Genomic DNA, 13,927 nt, shown 5'->3' on the forward strand with positions numbered 1-13,927 from the left:
GTGATCTGCAAGGGCCGACTTCTACATGGAATGTTGCTAGTTCGATTCCCACTTCAGGCACAGGCAGCTCCTTGTGACTCTGGGCAAGTCACTTAACCCTCCATTGCCCCATGTAAGCCGCATTGAGCCTGCCATGAGTGGGAAAAACGTGGGGGTACAAATGTAACAAAAACAAAATATAAAGCCTATAATTGATTAGTTGTTAATAGTGGGTTTTATATTTGTTAGGGCTAAGAAGGGACACATAGGAGAAGAAGGAAGGACCAGGGAGGTGTCATCTGAAGTCATGCAGCCCATTCATTTGTTCTGTACCAGGGGCGGACTGAGAGTGGTTGGGGCCCCTGGGCAATAAAGGTCATTTGGCCCCCCCTGCCGCTGCACTGCTGCCCCCCTCCTGCAATCCCGCAGTTGCCGCCATCCTTCTCGATCGTACCTTGAAGGGCCCTGGTGGTCTAGTAGCTTCTTCTTTCCTGCCTGCTATTGCTACTGTGCCCCGCGGCAGCGCTGCCATGTTTTCAAAATGGCTGCCAAGACGTACCGTGGTAATCTCATGGGTCTCGGAAGTCTCACAAGACTAACACAGGAACTCTCAGGCTCAGCAGCCATTTTTAAAACACAGTGGCGCCGGCGCTGCCAGGCAGAGTAGCAGCAGCGGGCAGGAAAGAGTGAGATTCTTTCCTGCCCCTACAGCGGCTACTAGACCACCAGGGCTCTTCAAGGTAGGTCAGGGGAGGGCTGTAATGTACGGTGGCAGAGGGCAACCGGGCAGAGCCTCTGGGCCCTCAGGCACTACCCAGTTGCCCGATTGATCAGTCTGCCGCTGTTCTGTGCTACTACTACTACTACTTATCATTTCTATAGCGCTACTAGACATCTGCAGTGCTGTACACAAAACACACATGAGGCAGACTCTGCTCGACAGAGTTTACAGTCTATTCAAGACAGACAAACAGGACAAATAAGGGATTATGGAGTTATTTATTGTGGGAATGATTAAAACAGACATGGGTATTGAACAAGTGAATAGGAATTAAGAGTTAAAAGCAGCCTCTAAAAGGTGGCCTTTTAGCCTAGATTTGAATACAGCCACAGATAGAACTTGACGTACTGACTCAGGAAGTCTATTCCAGCCATACAGTGCAGCATGATAAAAAGAGTGGAGTCAGGAATTGGCAGCGGAGGAGAAGAGTACAGATAAGAGAGACTTAGTGGAGGAGTGACCTAGTGGTTAGGGTGGTGGACTTTGGTCCTGAGGAACTGAGTTCGATTCCCGGCATAGGCAGCTCCTTGTGACTCTGGGCAAGTCACTTAACCCTCCATTGCCTGCCGCATTGAGCCTGCCATGAGTAGGAAAGCGCGGGGTACAAATGTAACAAAAATAAAATAAATTTAGAGATAAGAGTAGAAAGATACTGAAGAACTGCAGAATGAATGCACTTGTAAGTCAGTAATAGGAGTTTGAACTATATACAGAAAAGGATAGGGAACCAGTGAAGTGACTTGAAGAGAAGGGTTTTGTGAGTGTAGAGACACTGGTGGAAGATAAGTCATGCAGCAGAATTTTGAACAGATTGAAGGGAAGAGAGATTGTTTAGTGAGAGACCTATGAGAAAAAAAACTTGCAGTAGTCTAAGTGAGAGTTGATGAGGGTTTGGATAAGGGCCATGGAACTCCCCTCATTGTACTGACAGTGCTTTCTTGTTCTTCATGTGGAATGAGAATGGAGGGGGTACTTTGGGTCAAGTTAGACTCTATAATTAAGATGTGGGAAGAATTACAACTTGTACCATTTCCTGCCAAATCCAACAACAACAAAAACTTAATTACACCACACAATATGTTGTTTAATTTTCATGATCTTGGCAGGTTAGCACAAATATTTTTACTTCATTCAATTTGTGCTAGCTTATGCATTTTCCCTTTGAAAATTGACTTGCAAGAAGGAGGAAGTGACATCATCTGGTAGATGGCAGCACAGCTGTTGAGCTCCTCTGAACCCCGTGATTTTTGGCTAAAATTAGCGCACTTGCTAGCTGCTTTTCCATATTCTGTCACTTTCTGACATCCCACTAGGGTCCAAGTAAATGGTGGGCAGGAAACCTAAACCCGATCTAAAGGCGTTTTCCTACCAGCCAATGGATGCAAGTGAGACTCCGCTTGGCAAGATGGTGCAGGCGGATGGGGGCACCAGAGGCCATGGACGCTAATCCTGCCAGAGTGGTGGAGGAGGATCGAGGAAGCAGGCTGGCGTCTCGCACAGAGCTCTGCACTTGGATAGTGGATTTAAAATCAACCATTGTGACAGTACAACAGGAAGTACACAGAGTGCACCTCAATAACAGATATGGACCAATGCTTAAACGAGTTTGAGGAGAAAGTTATCGACCATGATGGAGATATCCAGACTTTGCAGCGAAGGTGTGCGGAATTGCAGTCTAGCCATGAGGATCTGCTTACCAAAATTGAGGATGGTGAAAATAGAGCCAGGTGTAATAACCTGCGGGGCTGCAGAATTCTTGCGTTTGCTCACCTTCCTGCTCCTGTGTGCTGGGACCTGGGTTATTGAGTTAATGCAGTCACCTGGGTCCTGACAAACAGGAGCAGGGCAGAGACAGACCTAGTGCTGGGCCCACCTTGGAGGCTAGGTTTCAGGTTTGACCTGGCAGGACCTTCCACTCAGCATGTTAAAGAAATCTAAAGTGAACTGGCTGGAGGAGTGGCCTAGTGGTTAGGGTGGTGGACTTTGGTCCTGGGGAACTGAGTTCAATTCCCGGCACAGGCAGCTCCTTGTGACTCTGGGCAAGTCACTTAACCCTCCATTGCCTATCGCATTGAGCCTGCCATGAGTGGGAAAGCGCGGGGTACAAATGTAACAAAAAAAAAAATTAAGCCTCAAGATTAGTTACTAAAGTGCATTAAGGCAATAACATGTCATTTGCCCCTTAATGCACATTAAACGACAGTAACGTGTTATATTACTGTAACGCACATTAGTTTAGGTTACCACAGGATACATAGTAATGAGATGCAAATGCATAAAACATTGCATTATTATGTGGATCAAATCACGCAGCTTGCAGTGAGCAATGCAAGTTCCCTGGGAGAAGGACGCCCATCTTCCGATTTGTGTCGAAAGATGGACGTCCTTCTCGTTCGAAAATAAGCCTGATTGTCACATTTAATGTATCAGGCCAAGCCCTGCCCCTCTCCACCCACCCCAACTCCACTGACAAAGACTTGTACCTCCCCTCCTCTCCTTCTGTAGATCCCTCAGGCATACCTAAGACATCCCTTTTGGTCTAGGAGGATCTTGGCAGGAGCCATCCCTAGTTTCTTCTGCCCCTGCTAGTACTGGTTTCAAAATGTCAACGATGACTCCTAGCAGTGGTCTTGTGGTATTATCACTAGGGATCAAGCTGCCATATAAGGTTCCCCTAGTGATCAAGCTGCCAAATAAGGGCAAAAGGGGGAGGGGCTATGCCATGCCATCCCCTTTAAGAGTGATTCCCATACTAAACTAAGATATGGTAAAAGGCCTTTTATAGCACCTTAGTAAATATCGCCCTTAGTCTCCTTCTTTCACCCAGGACTTTAAAATCCTTTTTTTTTTTTTCACTTCTCCACCCCAAGCTCTTGGCCTTCATCAACAAACACATGTTATCAATAAAAGCAGCTATTATATGATAGCATTAGTGATTCACAACACAATCTGATTGGTTTTTATTGATTCTTACGAAACAAAGAAAAACAAGATCTGCAGTTATTTTTCTCCAGTATTAACATGCTGCAAACTTCCAGAAGTGCACACCTGTATGCAAACACTTTCAAATATATTTAAATTATTGCCAGGGCAATGCTGTGCCTGTCACATTCACATTTGAATTATCCTCTGTATTTTAGTTTGAAATGCCAGCATTTCAGAGAGTGATATGCATATGAATAAGTTTCATTTTCCAACAAAAACAAGAGTGAAACAACTTTAAATAAGTGTATCTGAAAAGCCACTGCAAAATATAATGAATTGTGCTGTCTGTGTTTACACCCTTTGCACCAAATATATAAGTGCACGTCGGATAAGCGCATGCTCTGTTTAACTGCATGCAGTACTTCGGTCCCGTTTTTGGCATCATCATTTTCTATGGGGACAAACTTCGGTTTAGCACACCACTGATAAGTGCAAGATTCGCTTATATGCATGGTTTAAGACCGCTCCTCTGCAGGAAAGACTCCGCATAAGCGCGCACATGGAATATGGAAGTCGATTGGCACGTGACAACCGAGATTTCAAATTTACCGCCTCTTTAACTGTCCCAGGCAGATTAGGGGTAAGAATGTTGTTGGAGCATGCACCGGGGTCGTCGTCGTCATCATGGCGGCGGAACTGTAAGACTTTATCACTGGCTGAACGAATAGAAGTTCTTAAAAAATTAGAAAACAAAGAAAGTCAAGCATCTATTGCTAAAGAATATGGTGTCAATCCCAGTCAAATTTCACGTGTCTTGAAGCAGAAAGACCAGCTTCTGGAAGACTGGCAAAACAATACAAATCCACAACGGAAACGAAAACGGGTGGGAAAAGCTGAGGGGGTAGAAGATGCTCTTCTTCGGTGGTTTTCTCGAGTCAGGAGCAGACAGTTTCCTGTCAGTGGTCCATTGTTTATGGAGAAAGCTAACCAGCTAGCTGAAAGTCTTGGACTAACTGAATTCAAAGCTACTGTTGGAAAGTGTTGCAAAGGAGAAGAGACCAACGAAGTTTTTGATTTTCCTAAAATTGTGCATAAATTCTCATCGGTGTATATTATTACACTGCAACACCTGAGATTGATCAAGACCCCTGAGGCAGGCCTTAGGGCCGAAACACGGCCGTGTCAGGTCGTTTTTTAGAAACCCAATAAAAGTTTTTTGGTATCCTCCTTGGTTTCTCCTCACTATTTCGTTTTACATCTCACGGTATCGTGAGGTTTTTTTACCTCCTTTTTCTTGCTTATTTGCCCCGGTAGGAGTTCCACGGCTACTGCGGTAAGTCATGGTGGTTTGCCACAGCCATGGAGGGACCTCCGGTACCCGGGACCAGTGGTGGGGGTCAAGTGAGGACCCTTCTGGGGACTAGGTAAGGGGTCTGGTGGCCCAAGAAATTGTTAAGTTGGGTCCCTGATAACCTCTTTAAGTGGTCTAGTACTATGAAACTTTTTGAAAAAATATTTTGTGGGTTAAATGAGAAGGTTTGAGTTTGGGCCACTTCTGAGCTTTGGATTTGATTTTTTTTTGAGTAGGCATCGCTCGAGGGTGTGTATGGGGCAATGCAGAATTTTGTTAGAGTGAACGTATATGGTTTTATAGGAGTTTTGATAGAGATTTATGACAAAAATATGTGAATGTCTTTAATTGTGTGTTTAAATTTATGAAAATGTACTGCATGTGTAGTTCAATGGCATTAATAGTTATAGGATATTTTGATCAAATTGCATAGTGACTTTTATGGTATTTTTTTCTAAAAATGTAACTGTTTTATTATTTTCTCTGGAGGAATTCTTTTTCAAACTAGACTAAAATGCTAGTTAGTGTCCATGCTGCAAATATCCTGTGTTCTGAGACCTGATTGGCTAGCAGAGGTCAGCTGGTGACTTAGAGTCGCCATCTCCCATAGCAACAATTTGCCTGGAAGTGGGAGAAGGGCTGAAGACACCAAAGAGTGAGGATGTGTGTGAGGAAGCTCTGACTGCATGATAGGATTTTTGAGACAAAAAAGTATTTGAAAGTGAGTTTCTCTGCAAGTGCCTGAGTCCTGAGTGAAGTTAACGTGAGCTGGAAGTGAAAGGTGTTGGATTTGAGCAGAGAAAAAAAAATCTAAAACCGATTTTTTTTTTTTTTTTGGTTACTTGTGTGCTGTCTAAACGTTTTGCAGTTACGACTGAGGGAGAGAGACCAAGTGCATAACTGTGTGAAACAAGTTAGTTTAAATGGATTAATCCCAGTTAAACCACGCTGGGCCTGGGGTATTGCAGCTTGTGTATTCTGCATGATTTGGTGGTGTGCTCAAGTGGGAGATTGCATGCTTTTGGAGAAACCAAGTTGCTGTGGACAATGTGACTGCAGCATTCATTGAAGAGTGCCTTTCTGTAGTCAGGGTATATAGTAAAGAATACGACAATTATTTGGCTGCAAAATTATTATTTATTTTGTCAGTTAGAAAGCCACAGTTATCCCTGTACACCAGCTAGGGCTGTTCCTGGTATTAGACAGGAAGAAAGTCCTTTTTTGTTGATTTTCTTTAAAGTGTGAGGCAGTAGCATAGGCGGTATGTGGCCTAACTGTTTGGAGAGGCTAAAGGGGGCGGGGTTAGGGGTGGGGCCAGGGGTGGAGCTTAAATCCATAATTGTCTGATAACACACAGAAAAAATAAATAAAACTAAAAGTCACAATTAATACCTTTTATTAAATTTAGATATTAGATATGTATCATATGTCAAAGAATAAAGTGGTTGCTCAAAGCATATTCTAAGCACAATCGCTCAACTGCAAAACACTATGCACAACTTTGTGCAAAAACACACTCAGAACCTTACTGTACCATAAATATTACACTGGGCAGAACCTAATTCACCAATATACCACCCATACGGAAAATGCAGACCGTCAACAATATGAAACAAGGGATCATATCATCACAATTCTCATGTAGAGCCAAAAAACACCCTAATTCATGTTTAATGTGGGATAAAATGCCATAAATAAGTAAATAAATATAAACTTTTAATGTTGAGCACCTGATTCTCAAAGTGGACATATTCCAAACACTATAATGAAAATAAAATGATCTTTTCTACCTTTGTTGTCTGGTTGTCCGATTCTGCTGCTATCTGTTCTCAGTGCAGGTCAGGAAGTCATCCTCGTTAAATATCTCCCTGGCAACCTAGCCAACCCCCCCTCCCCCTGCTCTCCCAGCAGTAAGGTAAACAAACCATAAGCCAATTTCTACAATTGGTTACACAAGGCTAGAGGGCTTTCACTGCAGCTCCTGCTGTGAGGATGGAGGTAAATCAACAATTTAAACCTCTCAGAGCACAGCAGGGGAGGCTTAGCCTGTCCAAGCCTCTTATACCGGGAGCCTATGGGCAGTAGGTTCCTGAACTGGAAGAAAAGAACCTGAGCTCCAACGTTCAAACAAGGAGAAGAAAGAAGCCTGCACTTCTGTGCACAGCAAAGGAAAGGACATTGAGAAGTCACCAACTTTAATCAAACTGACCTGTTCTAGAGACTGGTTCTGGGTGTTCTCACCTGAAAGACATAAATTAGTTCAAAAAGAATCAATTCTTGAGATATTTACAAAGGAAAGTTATAGCTATAGAGTAAGAGAAAGCAAATAAGATAATTTGGTCAATATTTATCTGATAGTTTCACTGATTGATAGTTTAACTGTTGTTCCTAAGCAATACTACTACACCTGTTAGAGAAATTTCAATTGTTAGTTTATGTTTGAAATGTATGTTTATGCACCAAAAGAATCTAATTTGTTAACACCGCCACATTTTCTGTACCCTGAATTGAGTTTAAAATAAAAACTAGTAACTTGTACTTACCATCTGTCTGGTTACTGGGTCTTAAAATCCTTTTACTTTACTTTCGTCTCCATAGTTTAGAACTTTGGAGATGAGGTCAGTTTAATTGTCTCTGAGCTCAGAGGTGAACTGCCAGCTTGAGGTATTCGGCCACGGTGAAGCTCGCAATGCCTTCTAAGAGTCGGAAGCTACATTTCCAAACCAGACAGCGTTTACTAATAAAGAAAAACTTCCCAATCAGAAGAGAGGCATGAGTGTGGCAAAGATGTCCATAGATTTTGAAGGCCTTGAAGGTGCCAAGCAAAGAGCCAAGCAACCTAGAAAGAGTGGTATTAGAAAAAAGGGGCCTGAAGAAGGGCACATCAAGCATCAGTGGTGAGCGAAGGGCACATTTTCATGAATTAATGAAGAGCTAGTGGGTGACTCTCGGCGAAGATGACACTCGGCAGTGCTGAAAAGATGAGCAGGCTAGGATTAGTAGAAGAAAGACAGGAAATGGGATGAGGTGAGGACCAGAAACTTAAGTAATGAGGATGAGGTCTTCTATTATAGAGACCTCCAAAGAAAAATAAGTGTAAATATACCCAAGTAGGCCAAAGATGAAAGACATAAACAAAGAGAAGGGAAAACAGAGGAAAAGGAAAGCTATAGCTGAGTGTCAGTATCATAAGTCTTGTTTTCCTCCTAACGCTGGTTTCTGTAAAAACTGTCAGCCTCGTTCCCCTCCTGTTGGTTAACAGCAAGGTATCACCATGATTAATTACAGTTAGAGGAAAAATGAAATGATTTAGGGCAGCATGCAGCCTTACAACGCACTGCAGAGCTTTCAGGTGAGAAGTCCGCTAAGATACCAGTAATTTCAATTTAGCACACACTACCTACAAGATAAAAAATTAAATGAGCTTAATGAATAAATTAATGAAAAAGTGATTGCCCTAGAAGATGAGTACATGATATTATTAACTTTGTGATGCAGCAGCACGGGTCACTTGATATCCTAACACAGTATGCTGCACTGGATTAAATTAAGTCTACATGAAGTCTGCGTTTTCGTAGAGAACAATTACTTCTGATTACACTGAGTTGTGCCCCACTAGCCCTCTCACAAAACCCCATGGCAGATTTGTAGTTAACTTGGGGGGTCTTTTACTAAGACTTGGTAGCATTTTTAGCTCACGATAGAAATCAGCTGGTGGTAAATGCCAAGATGCCCATTATATTCCTATGAAAAATATCAATCCCAAAATAATCTCTGGTAAGAATTAAAATACTGGCTATCAAAGAACCAGAGTATAATCAGAAGGAGCCAAAGGAGATTAATTAGACACCTCAATATTTAACAAATAGTATTACAGAAAAATATTTTTATAGATAACGGAGAGTTCTCAGAGTATAAACTCACCCAAGCGAGACTACACCGAAGTGATTTATATCCCTAAGGGTGGACAAGCTTCTCGATCATGGAACTTCTCCACAGTTTTCAGTTTTATGTGTGAACAAAATACACACCCGTGCTCTCTTCACAATATAATTAATAAACTACTTCAATATTAAAAAATGTCTGAATCAATCTTATTCTTTGCTGCATCCAAACTCATACACATGTGAGAAAAAAATTTTGTATATCTCAAGAAGGTGTAACTCCCTTCTTACTTTCTCGATAAGGTATCTATATACTGTAGTAATGTCTTTAAGATACTTTGTATTGTATTGTATTGTATTGTATTGTATAAAACAATATAATATAATCAATTGGGCACTTAGCTTGAGATAGTTAGGTGATCCGCTCCCGGATGAAGTCTAATCCGATATATGATATTGAGTCCGGTCAAGTGGAATCTTTTTCCTTCAGGAGCGGGTCTGATATTTTAGTCCCAGTTTAGAAACGCTCCTACACCTTTAGTAAATCATAGCGAGCAATATCGTATATCGGATTAGACCTCATCCGGGAGTGGATCACCTAACTATCTCACGCTAAGTGCCAAGGCAGCTACCAGAAGTCATCCAGGTACAGTGGCGTAGCCACAGGTGGGCCTGGGTGGGCCAGGGGCCACCCACTTAGGGCTCAGGCCCATCCAACAGTAGCACACGTTTAGCGGTAGCTGGTGGGGATCCCAAGCTCTGCCAGCTGAAGACTTCCCCCTGATGGTAACAAAAATGCTACTCTACGTGATACCGGCACCTGCTAAGTTTTCAGCGCAAGGTGGAAAGAAGCGTTTTCCTGCCAGCTGAGATATTGTTTGGTGGTGGTGGGGGGAGAACACTTGGTGCCCACCCACATCTTGCCTAGGCCCACCCAAAATCTGTTTTCTGGCTACGCCTCTGTCCAGGTACCACTGATATTCAGGTCAAGCAGCTCAGAGGAAATCACTGACACAAAAGTCGAAAAATGCAGCAAACAAGTGTGATCGGCCACAGATGGGATCAAAGACGGAGCAGAGGAAGCAGTGTTTATTCAAGGACCCGACATGACCCGTGTTTCGGCTGTTGCCTGCCTCAAGGGTCAATGAAAGTACAACATGGAACGCAATCTTCTTTCAAGGTCTTCACTGCATGAAAACAGGAAATGCAAGCAGTCAAGCAGTGTCACAGCGTTAAAAACAGGAAGGAATATTAGTGCTTACTTCCACTTAGTAAATGGACCCCATAGAGTTTAAATATGAGGAGGAATGGGGGGGGGGGTTTGGGGTGGGGGGGGGGTTAGTAGAAGATTCTTACCAACATCATGTTTCAATAGTTTCACAGTGAAAACATGTTCCTCACCATTTTTTAGTCTCATTTTTGTGCCTGTTGTACTTAAGGAGCCCTATTTCTAAGCTCTGGGGCAGAGAGCGTACGTGTTCTGTGCTAATTGGTTAGCGCAGCTACATTGCTGCACACCAGCTGATTACCATGTGCTTATTGCATGAGCCTTTACCACCTACATAGTAGATGGCAGTAGGGGTTCATGTGCTAATGGGAAAATTAGCGCATGGCCATTAATAGGGAAAATATAAAAATCGGCCATTTTACCCTGTTGGAAAAAAATGACCTTTTAGCACACAAGAATGACCTGCATTAGGACACAGTAAGGCCACTTTTTACTTCAGTTTGGTAAGAGGGCCCCTAAATGAAGCAGTGGCGTAGCCACAGGTGGGCCTGGGTGGGCCAAGGCACATCCAGTTAGGGCGCAGGACCACCCAACAGTAGCACACGTTTAGTGGTAGCTGTTGGGGATCCCAAGCTCCGCCAGCTGAAGAGTTCATCCTGATGGTAACAAAAACACTGCTCTCCATGATACTGGTACCTGCGCATTCTCATTTTTCAGCGCATGCCTGCTGCAGGCTGCCAAGGTGGAGAGAAGCATTGTCCCGCCCAGGGGCGTATCTGCGTGGGGCCTGGGCCCCCGCAGATTTTGGCCTGGACCCCCTTACTGCCGCCAACCCGTCGCCGATCTTTGCTGGCGGGGGACCCCAACCCCCGCCAGCCGAGGTCCTCTCTTCCGTTGCAGCAGGCTGCAAGTTGCAAAGCTTCCTGTTCTTTTGAGTCTGACGTCCGGCACGTACAACGTGCAGGACGTCAGACTCAGAATTTGAAACTGAGTCCGACATCCTGCGCGTTGTATGTGCAGGATGTCAGACTCAGAAGAACAGGAAGCTTTGCAACTTGCAGCCTGAGAGAGGACCTCGGCTGGCGGGGGCATTGGGGTCCCCCGCCAGCAAAGGTAAGCGACGGCAGTGGGGGAGGGTTGGCAGCAGGAGGAGGGGCGGAGAGAGTCATTGGTGGCGGGGGTGGTCTGACAATGGCGGCAGGGGGGATCGGTGGCGCCGGGGGGGGGGGAATGTTCCCTCTGGCTCTGGCCCCCCACTTCCGCCGGAGTCCAGATACGCCTCTGGTCCCGCCAGCTGATATATTTTTTTGGGGGGGGGAGAGAACACTTGGTGCCCACCCACTTCTTGCCTAGGCCCACCCAAAATCTGCTGTCTGGCTACGCCCCTGAAATGAAGTGGAAAAAGGATCAACTCTGCCTTGTAACTTGTGGAAAGGCACATAACCATAGAATCCCTCTGGGTCAAGCGAACACCTTTTTGCACCAACCTCTGGTCCCGTCCCGCCTCCAAGCTCATTAGTTGCTGATGTTGTGCTGGGCAGATTATTGGTTGAGTCACGACTGCAGTGGCCCACCCCCATTTCTCTGCTTATGAAATCTCTTTCATAGAGCACATTATTTTTTTTTTCTTATTTCTTGTACTGTGGTTCTCACTTAAATCATTTTATGAACTTGGAATGTGAAATATCTTAAACAGTGTGAGACTAAACAATGCTAATTTGGCAGATATATAGTGTAAGAATTAAAATATTATGCCAAGACAAGTCTATTCTTGTGAAAGATTTTCCATATGAGATAAATAAAGGCACAGTAGGCTGGCAGATCTAGTACCATTAAACAAAAGAAAAGTTTATAAATCATAGTCATGAACAACTGGGACTTTGCTTTCTTGTCTAAATACACACCGACCGGTATTCAAAAGTATTTAACTGACCAGGAACGGCACCTGGCAAGTTAAATACACTCAAGCCGGCTATCCATTGATATTCTGTGGGAGATAACCAGCTATCTCCTGCTGGCTAGCCCAGTCACTGACTATGTTGTGTGACATAGCCGGTTACCGCTGATTTTCACTGGCTGATCGGTTACGTTTAGCAGCCAAATAGACCCGCGTAAATAGCAGGTCTACCTTTTGCCGTTAGAACCTAGCTGGTCAACCAATGAATATAGGCTTAACCGGCTATGGGGCCCTTTTACTAAGCTTGCCGAAAAATGGCCTTTGCTTGTGTAGGTGTGTGTATTGGATGCGCGCAGGCCCATTTTTCAGTGCGCCTGTATAAAAAGCACTTTTTTGCCAAAAATGGACATGCGGCAAACTAAAAACCAGCCCGCATCCATTGACTTAGCGGTAAGGTCTTACACGTTAACCGGGCGGTAATCGTCAGTGCGCTGACCCTGCCAATTATCGCCAGGTTAGTGCCACGCAGTAGAAAATACAAATTATTTTCTGCCACATGTTATGGATGCTCGTCAAAATTAGAATTGCCACCTGAGGCACGTGGTAGCCAGGCGGTAGTTCTAATTTGACGTGCATTGTACACCTGTATGTGCCTACACGTCTTGGTAAAAGTGCCCCTATGTTTGTGGCACCAAAATAAACCCGGAAATTCAATGCTGGATACGACCCCGGCATTGAATTTCCGGGTTCGCCGGTGACAGCGGGAGTTAGTGGGTCTAACTGGCACTGTCTCAATATCAGGGCCACAGTCTACTGAAGTATATTTGTCTCAGTGCCGTAGCGAGGGCGACTGACACCCGGGGCGGTTCGCCGCTGTGCACCCCCCCGGAGCGCGCACACACCCGCCGAGCGCATTCTTACCAAAGGGGACGGGCGGGAGGGCCGCTCCGCCCCGAGTGCACGTCGCTGGGAGCTGCGTCGGCTCCGCTGGTTCCCTGCTCTCTCTGCCCCGGAACAGGAAGTAACCTGTTCCGGGGCAGAGAGAGCAGTGAACCAGCGAAGCCGACACTCCCCCCCAGCGGCGTGCACCCAGGGCGGACCGCCCCACCATCCCCCCCTTCCTACGCCACTGATTTGTCTAAACTATATCTCTTAAATAATAAATCACTTTCTTTTTTTTTTTTATTGATACGTGATGAAAACCTTATTCTCGTGATGTGTATTTCTGTACAATTCAACTCTTCTTTTGGCAATGTTTTATTTTATGCTCCTTGAACTATTGTAAGGTGGAGAATGTACACTAAACATTGTCTGTAGCTTTATCAAAACAGCTAGTTGAAGAGTTAGCTGCATTTCAAGTTGCCATTTTAAAATAGAATTGACAGCTTTGACACTTAGTACTTTTAAAGAAGCCCTAATAGGAAGGTGTAAAGTAAGTTTGACATTGACACTGTTCTTTTGACTGCAGGTTTCTTCTCTCCATGGAAAACACCAAAGCAGGTAAGTTTACTTAATTTTGACTTGTCAAGTTCACAGGCTGGAACTGCAGTCTGTAATCTTTCACCAAACCAATCCATCTGGTTAATTAACCCTCACCTTGCATGCGTCTTGTTAAAAATAGGGACAGAATCACGATGTTAGTACAGCCACCAGACAACAGTATGTTCAAATTGATTTATTAACCCATCTTAATGAGTTAGCACATGTTAATATCCATGAGTGTGCATTAATGCATGTAACAGACATATGAACTCAAGCCACATTTCTCTCAGTGAGATGTATTTACTAAGCGGCCAATTTTATAAAGGCTTTTTTGTGGATATATGATAACATGGGGATAATTCTATAACAGGGTGCTCTGTGGTACATATCCTGTAATGGA

At 44.2% G+C, this 13,927-nt stretch overlaps 1 protein-coding gene across 1 annotated transcript in view; it reads left to right on the forward strand.

The window, feature by feature from the left end:
- Positions 1 to 13,927, forward strand: part of MAGI2 (membrane associated guanylate kinase, WW and PDZ domain containing 2) — a 1,230,330-nt gene that overhangs the window by 971,758 nt on the left and 244,645 nt on the right. The window contains exon 11 of the mRNA XM_030216294.1: positions 13,514 to 13,545. Within this exon, the coding sequence (XP_030072154.1) occupies positions 13,514 to 13,545 (32 nt within the window). The remainder of the gene's footprint in view (positions 1 to 13,513; positions 13,546 to 13,927) is intronic.

Source organism: Microcaecilia unicolor, chromosome 10 (assembly GCF_901765095.1).
Source record: "Microcaecilia unicolor chromosome 10, aMicUni1.1, whole genome shotgun sequence".
NCBI lineage: Eukaryota > Metazoa > Chordata > Amphibia > Gymnophiona > Siphonopidae > Microcaecilia > Microcaecilia unicolor.